The sequence below is a fragment of the Budorcas taxicolor genome, chromosome 21 (genome assembly GCF_023091745.1).
Source record: "Budorcas taxicolor isolate Tak-1 chromosome 21, Takin1.1, whole genome shotgun sequence".
Classification (NCBI taxonomy): domain Eukaryota; kingdom Metazoa; phylum Chordata; class Mammalia; order Artiodactyla; family Bovidae; genus Budorcas; species Budorcas taxicolor.
In genome coordinates, this window is record NC_068930.1 from 33,528,862 (window position 1) to 33,553,602 (window position 24,741).

The window sequence follows — 24,741 nt, forward strand, 5'->3', positions numbered from 1 at the left end:
ACCCAAGGCCAATTCATCTGGGAGAGCACACAACATGGCTTAGCCTGTAGCAACATCTAGTAGGCCTCTACCACCTGAGGCACCCCCCCGAACATCCCAATGGTGGCTATCTTATCCCTCCCTCTCCCCAGTCCAACTGAGCAAGTGAGTCTTAATAAGGGAACAGACACCAGAGGGCAGCCTACAATGAGGGGTGGGGCCCAAACAAAAGCGGAGCACCAAGGGGCTGTGACCAAGAGGAGGAAGGGAATTCACTCCTGCAGCAGCAGGTGCAGTGGATTATCCCCACAACTAGCTTGAGACTCTGGACTTGTGAACCTTGTGAACAAGCTGGACTAAGGCCAGATCTGAGTAGGAGCTGACCCCACAGTGCCCACAGCAAGTCCAGAAAACATACAATAAATGCCAGAGGATTTTCTGAGTAGATAGACTGACTGGAGCACACTGTGTGGCGAGGACAGCTGACATCACAAGGTAATATTCTCATTATTTTTTGTTCAGTCACTAAGTTGTGTCTGACTCATGGTGACCCATGGACTGCAGCCTGCCAGTCTCCACTGTTTTCCACCATCTCCTAGAGTTTCTTCAAATTCGTATCTATTGCATCAGTGATGCTATCTAACCATCTCATCTTCTCCTGCCCCCCTTCTCTTTTACCTTCAATCTTTCCCAACATCAGGGTCTTTTCCAATGAGTTGGTCTTTCACATTATGTGGCCAAAGTAATAGAGCTTTATTGTCAGCATTAGTCCTTCCAATGAATATAAAGGGTTGATCTCCATGGGGCTGATCTCCTTGCAGTCCAAGGGACTGTCAAGAGTCTTCTCAAGCACCACGATTTGAACACATCAGTTCTTCAGTGCTCATCCTTCTTTATGGTCAAACGGTCATATTGATACATGACTATTGGAAAAAAAAACATTGCTTTGAATATATGGAGCTTCATTGGCAAAGTAATATATCTGCTTTTTAATAAGCTGTGTAAGTTGGTTATAGCTTTCCTTCCAAGGAGCAAGCATCTTTTAATTTCATGGCTGAAATAATAGTCTGCAGTAATTTTGGAGCCCAAGAAAACAAAATCTGTCACTGCATCAACTTTTTCCCCTTCTGTTTGCCATAAAGTGATGGGATATATACATACATACATACATACATAAATATATATATATACACACACACAATTATGACTGATTTGTGTTGTTGTATGGCAGAAGCCAATAAAAAGTTGTAAAGCAATTTTCCATCAATTAAAAAATAATTTAAAATGTAAAAAAAAGACCTCACACAAATAAACAATAACAAAACAATACAATCAAAAATAGGCAGTGGATCTGAATAGATATTTTTCCAAGGAAGACATAGAAATGGCCAACAGGAACATGAATGAAAAAAAATGTGCAGCATCACTAATTATTAGGGAAATGCAAATCAAAACCACAAAGACATATCCTCTCACATCTGCCAGGATGGCCATCATCCAAAGGAGAAGAAATAACTAATGTTGGAAACGATATGGATGAAAGGCAATCTTCTTACACTGTTGGTGGGACTATAAATTCGTACAGCCACTATGGAAAATGGTAAGGAAATTCTTTTAAAAATTAAGACTAGAACTACCATATGGTCCAGCTATTTTATTTCTGGTCATTTATTTGAATAACCCAAGAACATTAATCTGATTAGATACAGTCACTTCTGTGTTCACTGCAGCATAATTTACAATAATCAAGATATCATAACAACCTAAGTGTCCACTGATGGAGAATGGATAAAGAAGACACACCCACACAATGGAATACTACTCAGTCCTCAAAAAGGATGAAACCCTGCCATTTGCAACAATATGGATAGATCTTGAAGGTGAAATAAGTCAAACAAATACTGTATGATTTCACTCATGTGTGGAATCTAAACAAACTAATAATGGAACAAAATAAAGCAAATACAAACTCATAGGTACAGAGATCAGATTAGTGGTTACCAAAGAGGAAGAGGGTTTGGAGGATGGGTAAAATAAGTGAAGTGGGTCAACTATATGGTGGTGGATGGTAACTAGACTTGTAGTGGTCATCACTTTGAAGTATATACAGATATCAGATTATAATGTATACCCCAAAGTAACAGACTGGTTCCAAATAGGAAAAGGAGTACATCAAGGCTGTATATTGTTACCATGCTTATTTAATTTATATGCAGAGTACATCATGAGAAACGCTGGGCTGGATGAAGCACAAGCTGGAATCAAGATTGCTGGGAGAAATATCAATAACCTCAGATATGCAGATGACACCACCCTTATGGCAGAAAGTGAAGAGGAGCTAAAAAGCCTCTTGATGAAAGTGAAAGAGGAGAGTGAAAAAGTTGGCTTAAAGCTCAACATTCAGAAAACAAGGATCATGGGATCCGGTCCCATCACTTCATGGCAAATAGATGGAGAAACAGTGGAAACAGTGTCAGACTTTATTTTTCTGGGCTCCAAAATCACTGCAGATGGTGACTGCAGCCATGAAATAAAAAGATGCTTACTCCTTGGAAGAAAGGTTATAACCAACCTAGACAGGATATTAAAAAGTAGAGACATTGCCAACAAAGGTCCATCTAGTCATAGCTATGGTTTTTCCAGTAGTCATGTATGGATGTGAGAGTTGGACTATAAAGAAAGCTAAGCACTGAAGAGTTGATGGTTTTGAACTGTTGTATTGGAGAAGATTCTTGAGAGTCTCTTGGACTGCAAGGAGATCCAACCAGTCCATCCTAAAGGAAATCTTGGAAGGACTGATGTTGAAGCTGAAAATCCAATACTTTGGCCACCTGATGCAAAGAGCTGACTCATTTGAAAAGACCTTGAAGCTGGGAAAGATTGAAGGTGAGAGGAGAAAGGGACAACAGAGGATGAGATGGTTGGATGTACCAACTCAATGTACATGAGTTTGTATAACCTCCGGGAGTTGGTGATGGACAGGGAGTCCTGGCGTGCTGCAGTCCATGGGGTTGCAGAGTCTGAGTGACTGATCTGAACTAAACTGATGTCTATAAGCAACCATGCAAAATGAAAATTCAATATTATAAATTGCTGTAATTAAATGAAACTCTTAAATATAAATTTAATGAAACATTTATAGAACCTGTATGCTGAAAATAACAAAATATCCATAAAAAAAATCATAGAGTTAAACCACAATCACACATTGGGAGAGGCAACGTAGTATGTCAATTCTCCCCCAAATAATCTGTAGGTTTAACAAAGTGGCTATCAAATTTCCAGTAAGGTTTTTGTAGACATAGACAAGGTCACTCTGAATTTATAGAGACATAGGAAAATGAACTAAAAGAGCTAAAACAATTTTGAAAAATAAGAATAAACTGAGAGGAAAAACACTATTTAATGTTAAGCCTTACTTAAAACTAAAGCAAGCAAGACAACATTGCACTAGTTGATGGAGGGACACTGATTAAAAGAACAGAACAGAGAACTCAACAGCAGACCCACACAGATATGCCCAACTGACTTTGACAAAGACTTAAGGCAATTCAAAGGAGGGATATTATAACCTTTTCAAAGAAAGGAGTTGGACAACCTGGAAAATCCTAGGCAAAAAGAATTCTGAATGAAGTCTCACATATTATACAAGAATTCACAAAAATAGCTCAAAAATGAATCACAGACTTGTATGTAATCCTTAACTATAAAACTCAGAAGGAAACAGGAGAGAATCTTCAGGACACAGGGGCAGGCTAAGATTTCTTAGACTCGATACCTAAACACAACCCATCAAGAAGAATCATTTAAATAAAAATGTTTAAAACGTTACTCTGTGAAAAATCCAGTTAAGAATCTGACAAGCTATAGAAGGACAAAAAGTATTTTCAACAGATATCCAACTAGACTCATAGTTAGAATATAATATATAAAGAATTATTAAAATGCAAGAGTAAAAAATAAATAATCAAATCAGCAATGATCAAATTAGGCAAAAGCAAAATAAATGAACAGATACTTGATTAAAGAGGATACGCATACCTAATAAATACATAGGAAAATGTTCAACATTTTCCCATCATTAGTCATTGTGGAAATGCAAACTAAAACCACAATATTACTACATACCTATGAGAATGACCAAAGTAATAAATAAGGATAGCATCAAATCCTTGTGAAGATGCAGTATAGCTGAGTCATGTATTTCTGAGAATGTAAATGGTACAGGCCTACTGAAATGGATATATAGTTTCTTATAAAACTAAACAGCTATGAATTATACAACCCAGCAACTGTACTCTTGTCTAATTTATACCAGAGAAATAAAAACTTATGTTCACATAAAAACCTGCACATCAATGTTCATAGTAGCTACATTTACAGAAGCTTAAAACTGTAAACACCATAAATGTCCCTCAATGAATGGATATTTAAACACATGTTGTACATCTATACTATGGAATGTTATTTAGCCACTCTCAAAAGGTTAAGAGTTCATTTATATAATATTACTGAAATGCCATAATTTTATATATATATATATATATTTATATATATATATATATATCAGTTCAATTCAGTTCAATCGCTCAGTTGTGTCTGACTCTTTGAGACCCCATGGATTGCATCATGCCAGGCCTCCCTGTCCATCCCCAACACCCGGATATGTGTGTGTGTGTGTATATATATATAAAATGACACCACTATTGAGGGAAGAGGGGGATGGAAATGAAGCAATTAGACTTTGTAATGGCTATTGATACTAGTCGAACCATGAAGACTTTTTTTCACTTGCCCTTAGTCTGAAGTTGTTTTTTACATTAAGTGAGGTAAAGGGTCAACAAAGCCAAGACAAAAAGAAAATCACAACATCCTCTGGAAGGCCAGGAAGAGGCCACCTGCCACAACTCTTTAGAGGCACTCACTGGAAGTCTAGGGCTTCCCTCGTAGATCAGTAGTTAAAGAATCTGCCTGCAGTGCAGGAGACCCGGGTTCAATCCCTGGGTCAGGAAGATCCTCTGGAGAAGGAATGGCAACCCATTCCAGTATCCTTGCCTGGAAAATCCCATGGACAGAGGAGCCTGGTGGGCTGCAGTCCATGGGGTCGCAAAGAGTTGGGCATGACTGAGTGAGTAACACTTTCACTTTCTTTACTGGAAGTCTATAAAATGGAGCCCATTCTGTGTTCTGCTTACTAAGAACATCAAAGGAACTCTGTTATAGTCATAACACATCTTGCCTGTTGATTACAAAGTGGATAAGGAATCCTGTAACAATTTACTAAAGTTCTCTGAAACTACTGCATCCTGGAAAAATGAAAAGCAATACCCAGGTAAGTACCAGGGAGAAGCACTCAGATGGTTAGAATCAAGTCCCATAAGTTCTTTCATCATTGGCCACCAATAATGTAAGCATCCTTCATCATTCAGTTTCTCTCTCTCTCTCTCTCTCTCGACAGCGAGACAAGAATTTAATTAAGGTTATTGTATGGGCTGAAATTCCTGATATCAAACCCCCAAATTCCTCCTCAGTTCAGTTCAGTCGCTCAGTCGTGTCCGACTCTTTGCGACCCCATGAATCGCAGCACACCAGGCCTCCCTGTCCATCACCAACTCCCGGAGTTCACTCAGACTCGCGTCCATCGAGTCAGTGATGCCATCCAGCCATCTCATCCTCTGTCGTCCCCTTCTTCTCCTGCCCCCAATCCTCCTAGTTTCCACCTGATTAAAGATATGCAAGTATATCTTGGGTATTCATGCCCCGCAGGTCAAAGTCTATCAAAGTTTGGTCCACGGGCCACTGGTAGCATATTCCTGAGCTGTACTCCACATCTGCTGTAGCCTACCCTGGGAGGGGTGGGGAGGTAGAGATGAAGCCCCCACCACTAGCAAGTACTCAGGAGCTTCTTAGGCAGAGCAGAAGTCAGAAAATCCAATTAGAAAAGTCAAAATGAGTAGGAGGATCAAGGGTACCCATATGGGCTACAAGGACTTAGAGGACTACCCCAAAGAAAACTCTGAGCAGCCTGGGAATTTTTAAAGCTCACTGTCTCCTCATGAACCTTTGGACCTGGTGCAGGAGGACTGCAGATATTGCTAGCACGGGGGCAGAGCGGTTCTAGGTTCTAAATCCTGGCCCTGGAACTTCCCTGCGGCAATGGTACTTCTGTTTACATACTCTTTTAGGTGCGATAGCTCAGATGCTGAAGAGTCTGCCTGCAAAGCAGGAGACCCCAGTTCGTTCCGTGGGTTGGGAAGATACCCTAGAGAAGAGAATAGCTACCCACTCTGGTATTCTTGCCTGGATAATCCCACGGACAGAGGAGCCTGGTGGGCTATATATAATCACAGGATCACAAAGAGTCGGACACGAAAGAGCAACTAACGTTCACTTTTCTTATGTGCTTTGGTGAGTTTTTAATCCCAGATAGGCAAAGATGGATGAAATTCATAGACTTACTATATACTCATGTTAGACAAGGAAGCAAAGACATAATCTCAACAGAGACCGAACAACTGTTAAATTCAGCTCTCATGGGCTGGTGCAGTTGTCCCAGATTTACCCCTCAATATTTCACAGTTATCCTCCTCACTGTTTTCCATCTTGCTTCCCTGTTAGTCACTGATGTGTAGCTATTATTTCATCTTCCTTACTCAACTCTAGCTCCAAGTCTGTCAGCAGAATCTATTTTTAAGCCAATAATCAACTAGAAGTAACAGGCAGCCCTTGTGTCTTCCTGCTATATTTAGATCTCTTATTTTTCATTTTTTCTTGTCCGTGCTCTGGCTACACCCTCCAGCAGACTGCTGACAGAAGAGATACCTGCTGTCTTTGCCTTCTGTTTGACTTGGACGTGGATCTAAATTCTCAACTGCAAGTTTATGTTTGCTGCAGTTTTCCTGTGGATTGTGTTTATCCAATCATTAAAATTTCCTTTTAGTCTTGCCTTATAATGTGTTCCATGAAGAATCAGAGCTGAATTTAATATTGTTTTTCTGACTCTGTTAATTCGTTTCTTTTTTTTCAACATGGATACAAACTAACATGAACTGTTACTAAACCTACCAAATCAATCCATCCTTGCCCGCCTTACGTGGTATTTTTCCTTCAGCGTGCTGCTGGAATTCATCAGGTATCTGCATTCTTATTTACATGTAAGATCTGTCAGCTGTTCCCTTCTGTTGAGATGTCTTCACCATGCTACCTAATATGTGTTAGCTTTATAAATTTGCCATTTTTTAATCCATGTTCCAGAATAATTTATTCAACATATATTTATCTATTCCTTGCTGCTATGTAAAAAGGTACCTTTTAAAATGTAAATATTTTCCAAACTTTTCCAATTTTATGTATTTTAAGTCTATTCTGATTTTATACTTCGTAGGCATATTTAGTAATTTTTATTTCCCTACAAAATCACCTGCTACCATCAGGTGTTCAATTTACGTATATGTTCTTTCATTCATTCATTTTTTAGATGTTTTCAAAGAACTAGAATTTTCGTTTGGAATTTCCTTTTTTATAAATGTGTGTGTTTTGTTTTGGCCTTGGAAAGATCAGATTTAGCAGTATTTTTATTCAACAAATAAAAACTAAAGACAAAGGACAAGAAAAGAAACAAAATGAGTATCTTTTATATTGATTAAAGGCAAGTTTACTGAGAAAACAGTGTGGTCCTGAACTGCTAAATCTGCTGTCTTTCTGTGGCATTTTACAGATACACCTTATTTGATGGCTTTATTTTCATTATGTTCAATCATTTTGATTAAAATCTATCTTATGAACATGTCATAAAGCTGGTTTTTGTTTGTTTGCTTTCAACCAATTAGAGACTCTATTTTGTTTTGGGAATTGTTATGGGACTTAAACCTACTTGCATTTTTCTAATTAGAGATTGTTTTACTTTCTGCTCTTCTGTAAGTTGTCTTTTTACTATTGATATTGCTTATTTTTCTATTCATGCATCAGGTGCACTGACAATTTTTTATTCCTTATTTTGTGTCTAGCGGTTTGGAAGCTATTACCACTTATTTTCCTCCGTTAGCTACTCAGATATTTAACACATTGATTCACTTCTACTATTTAAAGTGCTGTGCCTTTGTGTATCTAACTAAGGTATGCATATCATTCATGGACCAGAAAAGCCCCACAGCAAACGTCTACTGTTACTGCTCTGCGTCTCCATCTCTTACCAACCAAATCTCTTGCTATTATTCATATTAAAATATTATCAAATATTTAAACTGAACAATGACTTTCAGAGGTTCTTTGTTAACAATTTCGGACTGTACTCCAGTCAGTATTTGAACCAAGATTTTCTCTCCCTTTTCTTTCCCAGCTCAGCAAGTTGGAGGTCCACTCCTAACCACGAAGCCAGCACCACAGGACACCCTCTGCCTCCAGCTCCACCTGAGGAGTTTTGTTCCCAGAATTTCCCAACCCTCCCCAGCTACCTGGGGGAGGCAACGAAATCTTCCTTGGTTTATTCTTATATTGCTGAAATATATCCTTGAGTAATGCTTTCAGACGGAACTGAAATGACTTGAGTCTTTACAAACTTGAAACTTCCTTAGTTGGTTGTTTTTATTTATTTATTTTTGTCTGCTGTGGTGAACTCCCCTAGTGTATTTTTCAGCTTATTTATAACTTCTCATTGGTTGTTGTTATTCTGTCACTAAGTCATGTCAGACGCTTTGCAACTCCACAGACTGCAACATGCCAGGTTTCCCTTCACTATCTCCCAGAGATTGCTCAAACCCATGTCCATTTAATCAGTGATGGCATACAACCATCTAATCCTCTGTTGCCCCCTTCTCAACCTGCCCTCAGACTTTCCCAGCATCAAAGTCTTTCCCAGTGAGCCAGCTCTTCGTATCAGGTGGCCAAAGTATCAGGGCTTCAGCTTTAGCATCAGTCCTTTGAATGAATAGTCAGAGTTGATTTTCTTCAGGATAAACTGGTTTGATCTTCTTGCAGTCCAAGGGACTCTCAAGAGTCTTCTCCAGCACCACAATTTGAAAGCATCAATTCTTCAGCGCTCAGCCTTCTTTATGGTCCAACTCTCACATCCATACATGACTATTGGAAAAACTGCAGCTCTGACTATATACACTTCTGTCAGTAAGTAGTATCTTTGCTTTTTAATATGCTGTCTAGGTTTGTCATAGCTTTCCTTCCAAAGAGCAACTGTCTTTTAATATCATGGCTGCAGTCACCATCCACAGTGAATTTGGAGCCTAAGAAAACTATCTGTTACTGTTTCCACTTTTTCCCTATTTATTTGCCATGAAGTGGCAGGGCCAGTGGAAGTGAGAAATAGATTTAAGGGCCTAGATCTGATAGATAGAGTGCCTGATGAACTATGGAATGAGGTTTGTGACATGTACAGGAGACAGGGATCAAGACCATCCCCATGGAAAAGAAATGCAAAAAAGCAAAATGGCTGTCTGGGGAGGCCTTACAAATAGCTATGAAAAGAAGAGAGGTGAAAAGCAAAGGAGAAAAGGAAAGATAAAAGCATCTGAATGCAGAGTTCCAGAGAATAGCAAGAAGAGAAAAGAAAGCCTTCCTCAGCGATCAATGGAAAGAAATAGAGGAAAACAACAGAATGGGAAAGACTAGAGATCTCTTCAAGAAAATTAGAGATACCAAGGGAACCTTTCATGCAAAGACGGGCTCGATAAAGGACAGAAATGGTATGGACCTAACAGAAGCAGAAAATATTAAGAAGAGGTGGCAAGAATACACAGAAGAACTGTACAAAAAAGATCTTTACGACCCAGATAATCATGATGGTGTGATCACTCATCTAGAGCCAGACATCCTGGAATGTGAAGTCAAGTGGGCCTTAGAAAGCATCACTACAAACAAAGCTAGTGGAGGTGATGGAATTTCAGTGGAGCTATTTCAAATCCTGAAAGACGATGCTGTGAAAGTGCTGCATTCAATATGCCAGCAAATTTGGAAAACTAACCAGTGGCCACAGGACTGGAAAAGGTCACTTTTCATTCCAATCCCAAAGAAAGGCAATGCCAAAGGATGCTCTAATTACCGCACAATTGCACTCATCTCACATGCTAGTAAAATAATGCTCAAAATTCTCCAAGCCAGGCTTCAGCAATACGTGAACCGTGAACTTCCAGATGTTCAAGCTGGTTTTGGAAAAGGCAGAGGAACCAGAGATCAAATTGCCAACATCCGCTGGATCATCGAAAAAGCAAGAGAGTTCCAGAAAAACATCTATTTCTGCTTTATTGACTATGCCAAAGCCTTTGACTGTGCGGATCACAATAAACTGTGGAAAATTCTGAAAGAGATGGAAATACCAGACCACCTAACCTGCCTCTTGAGAAATCTGTATGCAGGTCAGGAAGCAACAGTTAGAACTGGACATGGAACAACAGACTGGTTCCAAATAGGAAACAGAGTACGTCAAGGCTGTATATTGTCACCCTGCTTATTTAACTTCTATGCAGAGTACGTCATGAGAAACGCTGGACTGGAAGAAACACAAGCTGGTGTCAAGACTTCCGGGAGAAATATCAATAACCTCAGATATGCAGATGACACCACCCTTATGGCAGAAAGTGAAGAGGAGCTAAAAAGCCTCTTGATGAAAGTGAAAGAGGAGAGTGAAAAAGTTGACTTAAAGCTCAACATTCAGAAAATGAAGATCATGGCATCCGGTCCCATCACTCCATGGGAAATAGATGGGGAAACAGTGGAAACAGTGTCAGACTTTATTTTTCTGGGCTCCAAAATCACTGCAGATGGTGACTTGCAGCCATGAAATTAAAAGACGCTTACTCCTTGGAAGAAAAGTTATGACCAACCTGGATAGCAGATTGAAAAGCAGAGACATTACTTTGCCCACAAAGTCCATCTAGTCAAGGCTATGGTTTTTCCAGTGGTCATGTATGGATGTGAGAGTTAGACTGTGAAGGCTGAGCGCCGAAGAATTGATGCTTTGGAAGTGTGGTGTTAGAGAAGACTCTTCAGAGTCCCTTGGACTGCAAGGAGATCCAACCAGTCCATCCTGAAGGAGATCAGCCCTGGGATTTCTTTGGAGGGAATGATGCTAAAGCTGAAACTGCAGTACTTTGGCCACCTCATGAGAAGAGTTGACTCACTGGAAAAGACTTTGATGCTGGGAGGGATTGGGGGCAGGAGGAGAAGGGGACGACAGAGGATGAGATGGCTGGATGGCATCACCAACTCGATGGATGTGAGTCTGAGTGAACTCCGGGAGATGGTGATGGACAGGGAGGCCTGGTGTGCTGCGATTCATGGGGTCGCAGGGTTGGACACGACTAAGCGACTGAACTGAAATGAACTGAACTGATAGGGCCAGATGCCATGATCTTATTTTTTTGAATGCTGAGTTTTAAGCCAGAGATTTTATTCTCCTCTTTCACCTTTATCAAGATTCTCTTTAGTTCCTCTTCACTTTCTGCCATTAGGGTGGAATCATCTGCGTATCTGAGGTTATTGATATTTTTACTAGAAATCTTGATTTCAGTTTGTGATTCAACCAGCTGGCACTGTACATGATGTACTCTGCATGTAACTTAAATGAGCAGGGTGACAATATATAGCCTTGACGTACTCCTTTCCCAATTTGGAACCAGTCCATTGTTCCATGTCACTGTTATCTTCAATAAAAGACTATAAATCATGCTAAAAGATAACTGGAGCAGTTTAAATTGGATACTCCTTCATGATAGATTGGTATGGAATGTGGAGAAAAGAGAATGATAAACTCTATGGGTTATGACCCATAAGCCACACTGCTGCCCCAAACAAGCCAGAATTACTTGTGCTGGGACTGAATCTCTCCATCTAGAGCTGCGAGTGCCAAGCATTAAGGCCTCCAGCAATCCCCTACTACACCACGGTCATGGCCCCCAATACTGCATCCACTCACTCTAATTTGCTGCCTTCCATGTGCTTTTTTGGAGAAGGTGATGGCACCCCACTCCAGTACTCTTGCCTGGAAAATCTTATGGACGGAGAAGCCTGGTAGGCTGCAGTCCATGGGGTTGTGAAGAGTCAGACACAACTGAAGTGACTTAGCATGTGCTTTTTGCCACATTCACTTTTGGTAAAAAAATAAAAATAAAAAAACATATGAATAGAACGTGGTCCCTTTGACAAAGCTCATTGGCTAGAGGCAAGAAACCTGAGTGTTAGACTGTATTTGCCATGTGACATGATGCTGAGAAACACTAAGTTCTCTGAGGCCCACCATATCCCAGAGGCAGAGACGGCACAGGGTGTCAAGGGCAGAGTCCTGGAGGAGATGTCTGGCTGGCTGGATCTGAATACCTTACTGTACTTCATCCTGGCCTAATATCCTGTTCATTACCCTCTTTCTTGAATTTAAAGCAATGCATTGGGGGTCCTGCAACATTTATTCCCTCCCAAGATTGTCACTCACGGTCTGCTCTAAGACCCCCTAGCCATGGCCTCATCTAGTTTCTGCATGAGGTGTCTTGTCCTGTTGGCTTCCAAGCCTTCATCTAACTGTTGTCTCCTTGTAGCCACTTGTTCTGGGAGGACCACATTATTACCTAAGCTGGGCCACTCTTAAAAGTGAAAAGCATACAGTTAATAGCTGTGCCAGGACTGCCCCTAGCAGATGGGTCCTATCTGGCCCCTTCCCAGAAACAACCTCTCCCCCCTCCCACTAGATGACCATCTCTCTCCTCCAGAGCTTTCTAAGATGCCAGACCCCTGACTCACATTATCTTTTCTATAAGATGATCTTTTCTATAAGATGAGCCCTTGTCTTAGACCCATGATGAGGTCATCAAGTGTTGCAAAAGTCAAAGGTTTGGGAGTTTGTCCTGTGTTTCACACACACCAATGCCTTGGTTCTGTGTTTCAGAAACAGTTTCTTTAATTGTGAGTGAGGGAGAGTAACTCCACAAGACTTCACTGCAGTCAGAATTCAGATCAGGTGAGCCCACCAGGATACAGCCATGTGTGACTGACTACAAATGCCTCAAGGACAGTGAAGGTGTGTCCTGAGATGATCCCCCTGAGCAGAACTGATAGCATCAGCTACACACCCGCCTGGGGTCCTGGTTCCTCCAGACTTCAAGGCATGCCGTGGACACACTCAGCTTGACCTGGCCCCTGCACATCTGAGGTCCTGAGGGCTTCAGAAGAGAACCAGCACCCGCTCCTACAAAGTCTTGTCCTTGTCAATCACAACTTCCCCTGCTCTCCTTCCTCTGTGTGGGTGGCCAGTGAGCATAGCCTGGGTGTGTGTGTGGGTTTGTGTGTGTGTTAAACTGCTTAGTCATGTCCAACTCTGTTACCCCATGGACTGTAGCTGTAGCCTGGGTAGGCAGTGGAAATCCTGTAGGAACCCCCATAGCAGGCTGGGGAGAGGGCAGAGTGAGAGCTGACCTTGGCCCCTCCACTCCCGCAGGAGGCTTTGAAGGATGACCAAACTCCCCATTGAATTCCTGTCTCACGTATTTACTACACAGACCCTTACAGCCAAGTTGGCTCCATGTCTGATGCCAGGAAGATCAATAAACTCATCTGCCAAAGCCAGTCTCTTGGGCTGGATGGGTCTTACAGCCCTCAGGGTGCAGGGAGCGGAGGGCTTCCTGAGGCAGCCTGGCATCATGGGTAGGAAGACAGTATTAAAGCGCCACCCTGGATGCAAAGCCGTCCCTAGAAAACTGCTGGCTGCAGTGCCTGGCTCTCTGAAATTCTGCTCCAGCTCTCACCCAGCAGCTTGCATTCTGTCATTCCAAGCTGGCCAGCAAGGGATTTGTTCAAGGAAAAGTCGGTTGTCAATGAGGAAAGATCATAAAGAAGTGATGGTCTGGAAATCCGTCAGTGGCTCTGAAACTGGGAGAAGCCAGGCTCACTCCTTCCAGAAAGAGAAGCTGAGACAGAATGGCCAGAGAAGGTCTGAAAATGGAGTCTATTCCGAGGGAGGGAGAGAGGAGTGATGTCAATTTGTCTAACCTGTGGAAAAATAAAACACAAGAGCTCTAAAAGCACAACTAGAGGCAAGTACTCTGGAGTCAGGCATGTCCTGCTGGGTGATCTCAGGCAAGGGGCTGAACTTCTTTGTGCACCGGTTTCCTGCACTTGGGCCTCCCTGGTGGCTCAGATGGTAAAAAAAAAAAAAAAAAATCTGCCTGTGACGTGGGAGACCTGGGTTCGATCCCTGGGTTGGGAAGATCCCGTGGACGAGGGCATGGCAATCCACTCCAGTAATCTTGCCTGGAGAATCCTCATGGATATAGGAGCCTGGTGGGCTACAGTCCATGGGGTCACAAAGAGTCGGACACGAGTTGAGCAACTAAGCACACATACATCCTTGCCCTGAGATGTGAACGCTAATGCAGACTTTGGAGCCATTCGGCCCTTTCCAGAAAGAGTGGAGCAAAGCTAGGGCACTAGAGATGTGCAAGTGCAGTCCATGCTGTGCGGAGAGGCTGGGCTCCAAATCAGGATGAGGCAGCCGGGTCTCTGGGCTCCCGGCGGCTGAGTGAGTATGCACATCCATGTGCCCTCCATCCCGATTTTACCAAGATACTGGAGGAACAAACACAGATAAAACACAACCACTGCCGTAAGCTGGGAGGAGTGTACAAGCAGAAAAGAAGCAATAACAACTTCCAAACAAGATAACCGTGGGATGGAAATCAGTTGCTAGCAAGTCAGAGAAAGAATATGAATTTGAATTTTGACCATTACTGAGAGCAAAAATGGAAATGCAATCCTGCAGAGGCTCTCCTGTCTCATTCAAAATAAAAGCAAAGACCCAGTAGACTTGGACAGGACCCGTTGTATCTCTGATCCCCTCACCTGACTCATGCCCACCAATCTGGCCCCTTCTGTTCCAAGGACAGATCTAGATGACAAGTTCCTGCCTCAGGGTAATCCAAAAAAGATACATCTTGTAAAGATAAAGTCATGACACACAAATATAAAATTAACGTATTTGTGTCAAAGACGTTTTTTAAGTCATTAATTAATGAGGGAAACAGCAAGGCATGAAAATCCACTTCTGAGGAGCATCCAAAGGGCAGACACAGACACAGGCGACCAGGAACGCCGACCCCATCTATTCACAGAGAAGTCAGTCCATCAGACAGAAGCCATCTGCTTCTCAGTGGACTGGGATAACTTCCATCACTACCAGTCCGAGAACTTGCAAAGTTGAAAGGTGGTTCAAGGACCATGGCCTACTGATCACTAGAACATCTGATAACCTGGGAGGCGCAGGTGACCTCACACGGAGATGCCACAGATGGCCGCTTATCTTTCTCTCCTTCACCATTTTATTTATTTTATGATGGTTATGATGTTTTGCATTTCAAAGCCGTTCACCATCTTTCCTGAAGCCTAGGTGCCTGTTTTTTCTGCCAAGAGCATTCACCTCCCTGATGCTCTGATTTTTTCCATGGTCTCCCTCTCCGGTCTCACAGCCCACATCTGGCTCCAACATGTGTGAGGCTCCCTCCCCAGTTCTTACAGCCCCCAAAACTGGGTGCATGTTCTCCCCCCTCTCTCTCCCTTTCTCTAGAGGGCAGGGAGTTTTGTCCATCTTGATGGCTGCTGTATCCTGGGATCCTAGAACAGTGTGTGACAACAGCATGTAAGCCTTCATTAAATATTGGTTGAGCAAAGAGACAGATGAAAAACAAACATCAACAGCAGCAGGGGTGAGAAGGCGGAGGTCTGGATGGACACAGGTTGGCAGATTCCACTCACTTTCTAAAAACTGCTTTACCCTCTTGCCACGTCATGTTATTTACAAACAGCCTCCCTCCAGATTAGGTCAGATTTGATAATGGAGGTGCTATCACAGCATTCCCTAAAGCCTCTTTCTCTAAGATCCAAAGCTGAAAAGTCACCTTTGTTCACCTGGAGATTCCTGTCCCCATCAAGAGACATGATGCCTCCACCCTGACCCCCACCCCCAGACCAGCCACAGCTGCATGATGGGCCTGGGAGCACCAACTCCAGAACCCCCTTCTGGAGCCAATGGCAGCGACAGCACTGAGTCTAAGGTATTCACTCCCTAAGATCCTATTCCATACCCGGACCATTATGATACCATGATTTGACCCAGGGGAGCAACTGCCACTCACAAGGATGCAAGTCCCTGCTCATCTCTATCATCTTTGCTACCTACCTGCCTCCTCCACTTTGCCTGAGTCCCAGGATGCTTCCTCATTACTCAATCACTGCTGCCCTCCCCTCAAGAGCCAGGATGGGATCTCCAAAGAGGCCAAGGTGAAAATGACTGGAACTTCAGCAGCCAGCTCACCTGCACTGAGTTGACCATGCCGGCAGCCATCCTCCCCATGTCTGAGGCCCTGACAGCTGCCCAGGCAAGAACTGGCATGGCAGCCCTGCCCAAGGCTCCTGTTCATGCATGGGACAGGCAAGCAGAATGACATTCCTAGAAGCAGCTGTCAATTTATCACAGAAGGAAGTCGGCAGATAAGCATCCTGGACATCCCCACTGCCCATAGCAGTAGCTTTTTAAAGTATCCTGTATTGTTTTCCCTCCCTCCCCTGTCCCACTGAGTCTCTCAGATTACGTGCACTCAAATCCTCGTCTTGGGCTGATGTCCAAGGGACCCTAAGACACTTAGGGAAGAGAATAAATTCTATGTCACTGGTGACTCACTGATCACCACAATTGCAAACCCCTGGGGGTCAGATCACACTGCACCCAGGTGTGTCCTTTGTGTACCACCCTCCCCTCCTTCTAGGCTCTGCCATCAGCCACAGGGTCAGGGGAGTATGTGACAGATAGAGGGCTGGGGCCAGGGGCCTGCAGCCTCAGATCCAGGCAGGAGCCTGCAGATGTGTGAATGTGGTTTTGCACAGCCTATAAAAAGAAAATGGTTGACACCCCATGCAGTCCTAAAAATACAGAGTCAACAAAAACATCAGCAAATTACATTCATCAATGAAGATTCCATTACTGTCACAGGATTTTCTGATGAAACAGCTCAAGAACTGAGAAGTCCAGAGAGACTAAGGTAGCCACCCAGGGTTGCACAATGCAGGGGTGGCTAAGATGTTGCTGGGGTTCAGACTTTTCTCTGCAAAGCGATGCTGATACCAGTTAGGCCTTTCATTCTACCCAAAAGGCATTGTAGCTTTTCCTAGGTCATGACTCAATCTGAGGGAAGCCATTCGCCACACCATGAGGACATTCAACTCATAGAGAGGCCCATGTGTATAAGAATTAAGGCTCCTAAGGGCCAACATGAACTTGCCAGCCATCTGGGTGAGTCACCCGGTTGGACACCCCAGTCAGGCTCCCTGCGGACTGCAACCTCAGCCAATATTGGGCTGAAACGTCATGAGACCTGGAGCCAGACCACCTACTGGACCCCTCCCCAAATCCTTGAGGCACAGCAACTGGGAGAGGTTGCAGCAATTCTTAAATTTTGGAGTGATTTGTCCTCCAAAGACAGGAACTACAGTAAATACCATTTGTCCCAATTAGGATCGGTCGGGATTCCTTTATCTGACGACTGGTATTTTTTATAATTTCTGGAAAATTCCTAGCCATTATTTCTTTAAACATTGCTATTCCCTCATTTTCTTTATTATTTCTGTCTTAGGCTTCAGTTAACACTTTAAGAACATCTCCGTCTATTCTGCAAGTCACAGCATTTCTCTTATTTTTCATCTTTGTGCATTTCTTTGCTACGCTCTGTATCAACAGCTTATTGTGTCTTTCAGTTCACTGTGAACCATCTGCCATTTAACCTATTCACACTTTTCAAACTGATATACAATTTGCAAGCAGCAAACAGAGATTTCTGGTGTGTGGCTTTCACTGAATTTTGATGCAGATTATATTCATGTAACTATAACCACCATGAAGTCAAGATACAGACACTCCATTATCTCAGAAAGTTCCCTCATGCCCCTTTCTTCTGTCCCTCCCAGAGGTAACCATTTTATTGATTTGTATCCCCTATTCTAGAACATCAATAAATGTAATCATACAGAAGATTGAAAGCCAAAAAGGAGGGAGGAAAATGGTAACAAGCCATCCAGAATCGCTACTCACTTTGAGTAAGGTTGTGTTCAGACAAATCCTTGAACTGCAGGCTTAAACTAAAGCAGAATGAAGCAGACAAGAAATCACTGGGTTCGTCATCTAGCAGGGATGCTGCTGTTAGCCCCTGTCCTCACCTCAGAGCCACCCAGCCAGCTGGTGGGCAATCAACTTGTTCACCACCCATCAGGAGAATAAAGCAGCCCCTCCCAGAAATGATGCAGAGACCCAACCTCTTCGAAGCACAGAAAATGGGTTCTATCTCAAAAACCACATGGGGCTCACACCTGGACTACAAAATTGAGCTGGAATAGGAGAACTGTTACATACATGTTGGTGATGTTTCCCCTGACGTGAATCAATGCTCCCCTCCAAACCATGGCTCACACAGAAGGGCGGCACGTCCCCTCCTCCAGGAAGTGGCCCCACCCTCGCCACATGTATGTAATGAAACACCGCATGGGCTCACCGAGGAAATACATCAGTTTGAGAACCTTTGGCTGGTGCAAAGTACTAAACTCAACCTCTCTCAAAATCTCCCATAGCAGAGTATCAGAAAGTCAGGATCTCACTAAGCTCAGGCCTGTTTTTGCTACTTTCCATGTTCATTTCTAGACTCAGATACCTAGGCTCGTATCTTCCAGGCTGTCAATGTGACTTTCCTCCTCCTCTTTCTTCCTTTGTTGGCGTTAGCAGCACCAGCATCACACAGGTCGTCCCCTTGGCTCCTCCGCCTCTTGCCTGTACCCCACCCTCCTTCCATCTTGTCTGTACACACATAGTTGTGAGGTGCTTTCCAGGAGCCCATGAAGTGGGGGGCAGCACCTGCAGGTGGTGGGGCACAGGAACCTCTTTCTAGGAGAGCATGTGACAGAGAGAGGTGTCTGGAGTCAGAGGGGAGTTCAGTTGAGGTCTGGGGGTGAGAGAAGATGAGGGCCCCACACTAAGGGGGGCAAGGATAACTGATGGGAGTCGGGGAACATCCCTGAGCTGACCAACAGTAGGTGGAAGAGGAGGCAGCAGAGTTTGGGGTGGTGGTGCCCACACATACCTGGGGCAGGAGGAGTGGCAGCAGAGGGAGCCCCCGGAGGCAGGGATAACAGGGTCACCCTGCATCTCCCTGTCCGCCTGGCCCCACAGGCGCCCTGAACTCAGCACTCCTTCATTATTATGCATGCCTGCTTTGGTCCTTCCACTCCCCCCAGTCTTCACTCTGACCTCCCTACCTCCCTCCCTGGTGCCCTGGAGAAGGGGACTGATTTCTCCTCCCTTCTCTGGGGCCCTCCCTACTTTGCCCAACAGGACCAGGTGAAGGGCTGGTCTGAATTCCTATTCTGGGTCCCTAAGGGCCAGGCAGCCCCACTTCATGCCTCTCCGGAACTCACCAGGCCACGTGGAAAAGGCTCAGGAGGGGAAGAGGCACTTGAGGTGGTGCAGGTACAGCCCAGATTGAGCTCCACCCACAGCACCATCACCACCACCACCAGCTTCGGGGGTGTACCCCCACATACAAGCTCATCTGAGCCCCAGCCACTGCCTGCTGCCAACATCTCACAGAACAGCTATGAGATAGCCACACGGGCCAGGCCAGCTCCCATGGTGAGAAATCAAAGGCATAGTGTTTTTTTTCTTAAGCCATTAAATTCAGGGTCACTTAAGCAGTGAAAGATAACTGGTGCTGTGTCTACAGCTGGCTTCGGTAACTTTTTAACCTTCCTACCCCACACTGTGCCAATGTGGACATGCCAGCCATGTAGTCAACAGTTACTTTAGGTAAAAAGCCCCACATCTCACTTCTCCGAAGAAAATTAATGCAGGAAAGGAGGCAGTCTCTACAGACACTGTGCTACAGGCTGGTGCAGGCAGTCAACAGGCACATGGAAAGGAGAAGAGGGGAGATGGTTATATGGAGCTCCAGGGGAAACACAAGAGGAAGAAGGGGATGGATTATTCCTGGGGCCTGGTCCCTGGTGGCGTCTGTCAGAAAGAGATGGCTGCATCTTTGTTCCTTGAAATTCAAGTATGTATAGAATTCTTGGAAACTCTTCATTAGTTAGAATGTCAGAAACGCCAAACATATACTGAGGTTTAAGATCTTAAAAGTAAGTCATAAGAACCATCACTTAAAACCTCATTGTTAAAAATTCTACCATATTTATTTTTTATTTCAGATGAAAAAACTGTGTTGGGAACAGTGAAAAACATTATTGGCATTTCTTTTTAAAATGTCAAACCATCTTACTTAAAGCTGAGATTCTCATCCCCATGCCTTTGAGCACACAACTACCTTTACAGATTGTTCACTCTTTACTGAGTACCACACCAAGCATGCTATGTGTATCTGCAGTTCATTCTTCCAGACTGTGAGGTTGGCACTTACTTACCCTATTGGGCAAAGGAGGCATCTGAGACTTACAGACATAGTAAATATTATGGCTAAGATTTACACCCACTTAGTCCATCCAAACCCTTGTCCTTAAGCAGTCAATGGCAATATTGCTGTTATAGACTGAACTGTCTCCCCATGAAAGTCATAGGCTGAACCCCTAACTAATTCACACGGTCAAGTATCTCCAAGTGAAACTGCAGTTGGAAACCAAATCTTTTTTTTAATATAAATTTATTTAATTGGAGGTTAATTACTTTACAATATTGTATTGGTTTTGCCATACATCAACATGAATCCGCCACAGGTATACACGTGTTCTCCATCCTGAACCCCCCTCTCTCCTGCCTCCCTGTACCATCTCTCTGGGTCGTCTCAGTGCACCAGCCCCAAGCATCCAGTATCATGCATCGAACCGAATCTCTAATGAGGTAAACCTAAGGTAAAATGAAGTCATCAGAGTGAACCCTAATTCAGCGTGACTAATGTTTTCACAAGCAAAGATGAGGACTCAGACACACACACACAGGGAGAGCATGTAAGGAAACAGGAGAAGACGGCCATCCACAAGCCACGGAGAGAGGCCCCGGGAGAAACCAACTCTGCGGACCTGAGACCCCTGGGGCCTCCAGCCTCCAAGAGAAAATAAATTTCTGTTGTTTAAGTCACCCAGTTAGTGGTTATTTTTTTCTGGCAGCTCTGGACAGCTAATATAGCCCCTAGGAAACAGAGCGGCCAAGGAGCAGGCATGGGGACTCATGTGCTTCTACTCAATAGGGGACTGCTTTTGCTGACCTGAGACACCGTACAAAACTCGGCTGCTGGAACTCAGTGAAGGTACTGGAGGGTGGTGGCGAATCAGCCAAGGTAATCTTCTAGAGACAGGCCCAAGGATTCAAGTGAAATGTGATACCAGGAAGAAAGAAAGAGAATTCAAAGTGGATATGAAACATAAAATCACTCAGCCTTCTGGAAGCAGTCCTTGTAGGACAAACCCATCAGCTGGTCCTGAGGGATGACTGTGCCCACAGGGAGCAGCTGACGGCAGCACTGTTTCCCTGAGTCACACAGGTGCTGGGATTCCTTTTTTCCAAGTGGGACCAGAGACAGCAGCCGTCACTAGGAAATAGCTTTCGTGAGTATGAAGGCAGTTATCACGTCTCTTATTGGAAAGAGAGGCTCTGAGTTCCCTTAGTTTACTATGTAGTTTAGCAAGAAATTTTGGTGCTTCAAGAAATTTAATCTGCTTGGATAGAAACCCGCCTTCTGGACTTCCACTCCACAAATCAGATGGACTTGGCAGACTGACAAACCCTTCCTTTCCTGACCGCAGGAGACGGACTATTAGAAGATGACGACTGCCCTTCTCCCATCAGGTACAGGCTTCCGAGTGCGGCTAGAGATGAGTCTCCTGTGCTCAGCCGCCCCGCAGTGCCCTCAGTGCACAATGGCAGAGCATTAAATGAGGACCTGAGTCCAGACAGTGGACTCCAGCCATGTATCCTGTTGACCTGCAATTTCTCTTGCTGTGACTGTAACTGCTGTCATTCAGAGGCAAACTTATGACTACATGCAAAAACGTCTCAGTGCCAATATGTACACAAGTACCTACAAATCTGTAATGCACAGTCCTGTGGACACAGCCATTGAGGGCAGCGTGTCGGATGCTGCAGGCCTGCGTGCTGGGACAGAGAATGCCAGACACAGGACAGAGCTGCTTCCCACAAAGCCTCATCAGAATCCATAATCCCAAATTATAGATAAAGTACCCAGAATTTCTATAAAGTACTCAAATAGGCTTGACTGTTAAAACACACCCAAGAATAAACTCATTTCTTTCCCTTTCGTCCACTGAGCTTACCTGTTGTAGAGGAGAATGTCTGGCTTCCAGATCTGGCCGTCTGGGAAACGAACAGTCTTCACGCCTGGATACTCGGATGCATTCCACTGTAAATAGTGATCTGTCCAAGTCTGACAAACACAGACGGCAGCATTAGCAGCACTTTGCTTTCTTGCCTGCTAATATATCTTATGAGAGATTATTAGATAAGTTCAAAACCAAAAAGAGTTCCAGACACTCATTTGCATAATTGAGTTGCTATCTGTAAAACATATGGAAACTGGGAATTAAATAAGCCCTTACTAAATGACCACGAGTAGCATAAAAATCACAGTTAAGATCCTGCTGTCACCACGACCGTGGTCAGAGGGCAGCATTAAAGTTAATTCCCGTCCACTGCATGCCCCCGAGCCCTTCTCTCCTGTAGCAGATGGACTTTTTCCCTAGCCAAGTGAAAACTGTTTCGCTTTCAAAGTTTTGGGACACTCTGGACAAATAAATTCATTATTTCAGTTAGAAGAACTAGATTGGAAAAATGTCGAAGATTTATTTCCATAAAACAACTTCATGCAGCTGCAGGGGTACCTCTTTGAAATGTCTAAGGGCCTGTACTTGGATTTGAATTATTATTTTCAGGTAGGAATACTGCTTCTGACACCAAAACTCAAAAATGCAAACATGGGCATTGGTACTAAAACAATGAATCAGGACACAGAGGTACAGAGTAAGACTCAGGAAATATTTATAAGCACGTGAACATGAGTGTGTCTTTCTGGGACTAAACCTGAAACTGGTTCTTGAGGGATCTTTGTAAGAGGAAGGTCCACTGCTGGAGTTCTCTGCCCTCGGACCACGCACCCCAGAGCTACCTGAGGTCCACTGGCTTTGTAAAGACTGCTCAGGTAGGACCCCACCTGCACTGCTGGCAACCAGCAGCACCCAGCCAGGACTGCAAGGCTGCCAGGTTTGGACTTACCAGCTCCTACAGGTGTGCATTATCAGAGCAGATGCCATAAAGGCCTCCATCCTGTATTCAGTCCCCCTAGGACTACCTGCTCTGAGTGCAAACTTTCTCACATTTAAAAAGGTATGCGATGCAACACCCCAAGCTGGCCCAGGGGCAATTCCTCATAATTAATCATTATTTCTGCAGCAAAACATGCATATTTATCCTAAAAGTAAATGCCTCGATTGCATATCAATTTGTTTGATTTTAGACCTGATCAGTTTGATGTAAAGTCATAAAAACAAAAACAAACAAAAACCCTGTCATGTTCAGAGCTGCCAAGATTTGAGAACTGCCGCCAAGGGGTGTGGGTCTAGAGCTACTGAAACTGGCAATAGCAGTCAAAGGGCATGCCCCAGAGATGCCACCATCCTCTGGAAAGGGCAGACAAGCATCCCAGTTTGTCAGAGAAGACGGAATATGCAGGTAAGTATCAGCATTTCTCTGCTTTCAATACTTCGGCCACCGTGTGCAAAGAACTGACTGACTGAGAAAGACCCTGATGCTGAGGAAGATTGAAAGCAGGAGGAGAAGGGGACATGAGCTAGTTGAATGACATCACCAACTCAATGGACATGAGTTTGAGCAAGCTCTGGGAGTTGGTGATGAACAGGAAAGTCTGGTGTGCTGCAGTCCATGGGGTTGCAAAGAGTCAGACAAGAGTGAGCAACTGAACTGAACTAACTGATCAGCATTTCAGAGTCATGGACCATGAAAAGGAGGATATATTGATACTTAAATTGTTGAAGTATCCCTGGTAACTCAGTGGTAAAGAATCCACCTGCAATGCAGGAGATGTGGGTTTGACCCCTGGATTGGGAAGATCCCCTAGAGAAGGAAATGGTGACCCTTGCCTGGGGAGATTTCATGGACGTAGGAGCCTGGCAGGCTATAGTCCATGGGGTTGCAGAAGAGTAAGACACGAACTAAACAACATGTTGCAGTATCACTGGGGGCATGTAGGATGGTGACCCACCTGGCCGATGTTTCTAAATTAGAAGTGTGTGGCTGGGGGAGGACAAGGACAGCACAGCACAGCACCCAGAAAGAGCCAATCTCATTCAAGTGGTTTTACAGGAAGGCCACACTGTTTGCTCCAGCGGCTCCAGCTCTGCCCTCTTTGCTCAGTGCTCCCTTCTTTTCTCTCCCATGTTCTGGGCATAAGCCCTTCTATGCCCAACACCTGTGCTTTCCTGACCATGTTCTCATATCCGGATGCTCCTCTGGGTCAGCAGCTGATTAGCAGAGTCTGGTATTCATCTTCCGCATTACCCTGCTCAGGGCCCCAGGACTCCCAGAACTGCCCAGGAAGTAGGTGTGGCAGATAGATGCCCATCTACTCTGCCTGCTGATGGGATGGCCACAGCAAGAGGAGAAGCAGGGAAGAGGGAGCGCTTTGTTGGTCAAACACAAAACCCTCTCTTAAGGGTACCAGGCCTGAGCTGCAGGGAGCCTCCCTGGCAATTCCT

At 44.1% G+C, this 24,741-nt stretch overlaps 1 protein-coding gene across 1 annotated transcript in view; it reads right to left on the reverse strand.

The window, feature by feature from the left end:
• LOC128066803 (neuronal acetylcholine receptor subunit alpha-7-like) overlaps positions 1-24,741 on the reverse strand; it is a 154,049-nt gene that overhangs the window by 56,601 nt on the left and 72,707 nt on the right. Inside the window, 1 exon segment of the mRNA XM_052659918.1 lies at positions 22,288-22,397. Within this exon segment, the coding sequence (XP_052515878.1) occupies positions 22,288-22,397 (110 nt within the window).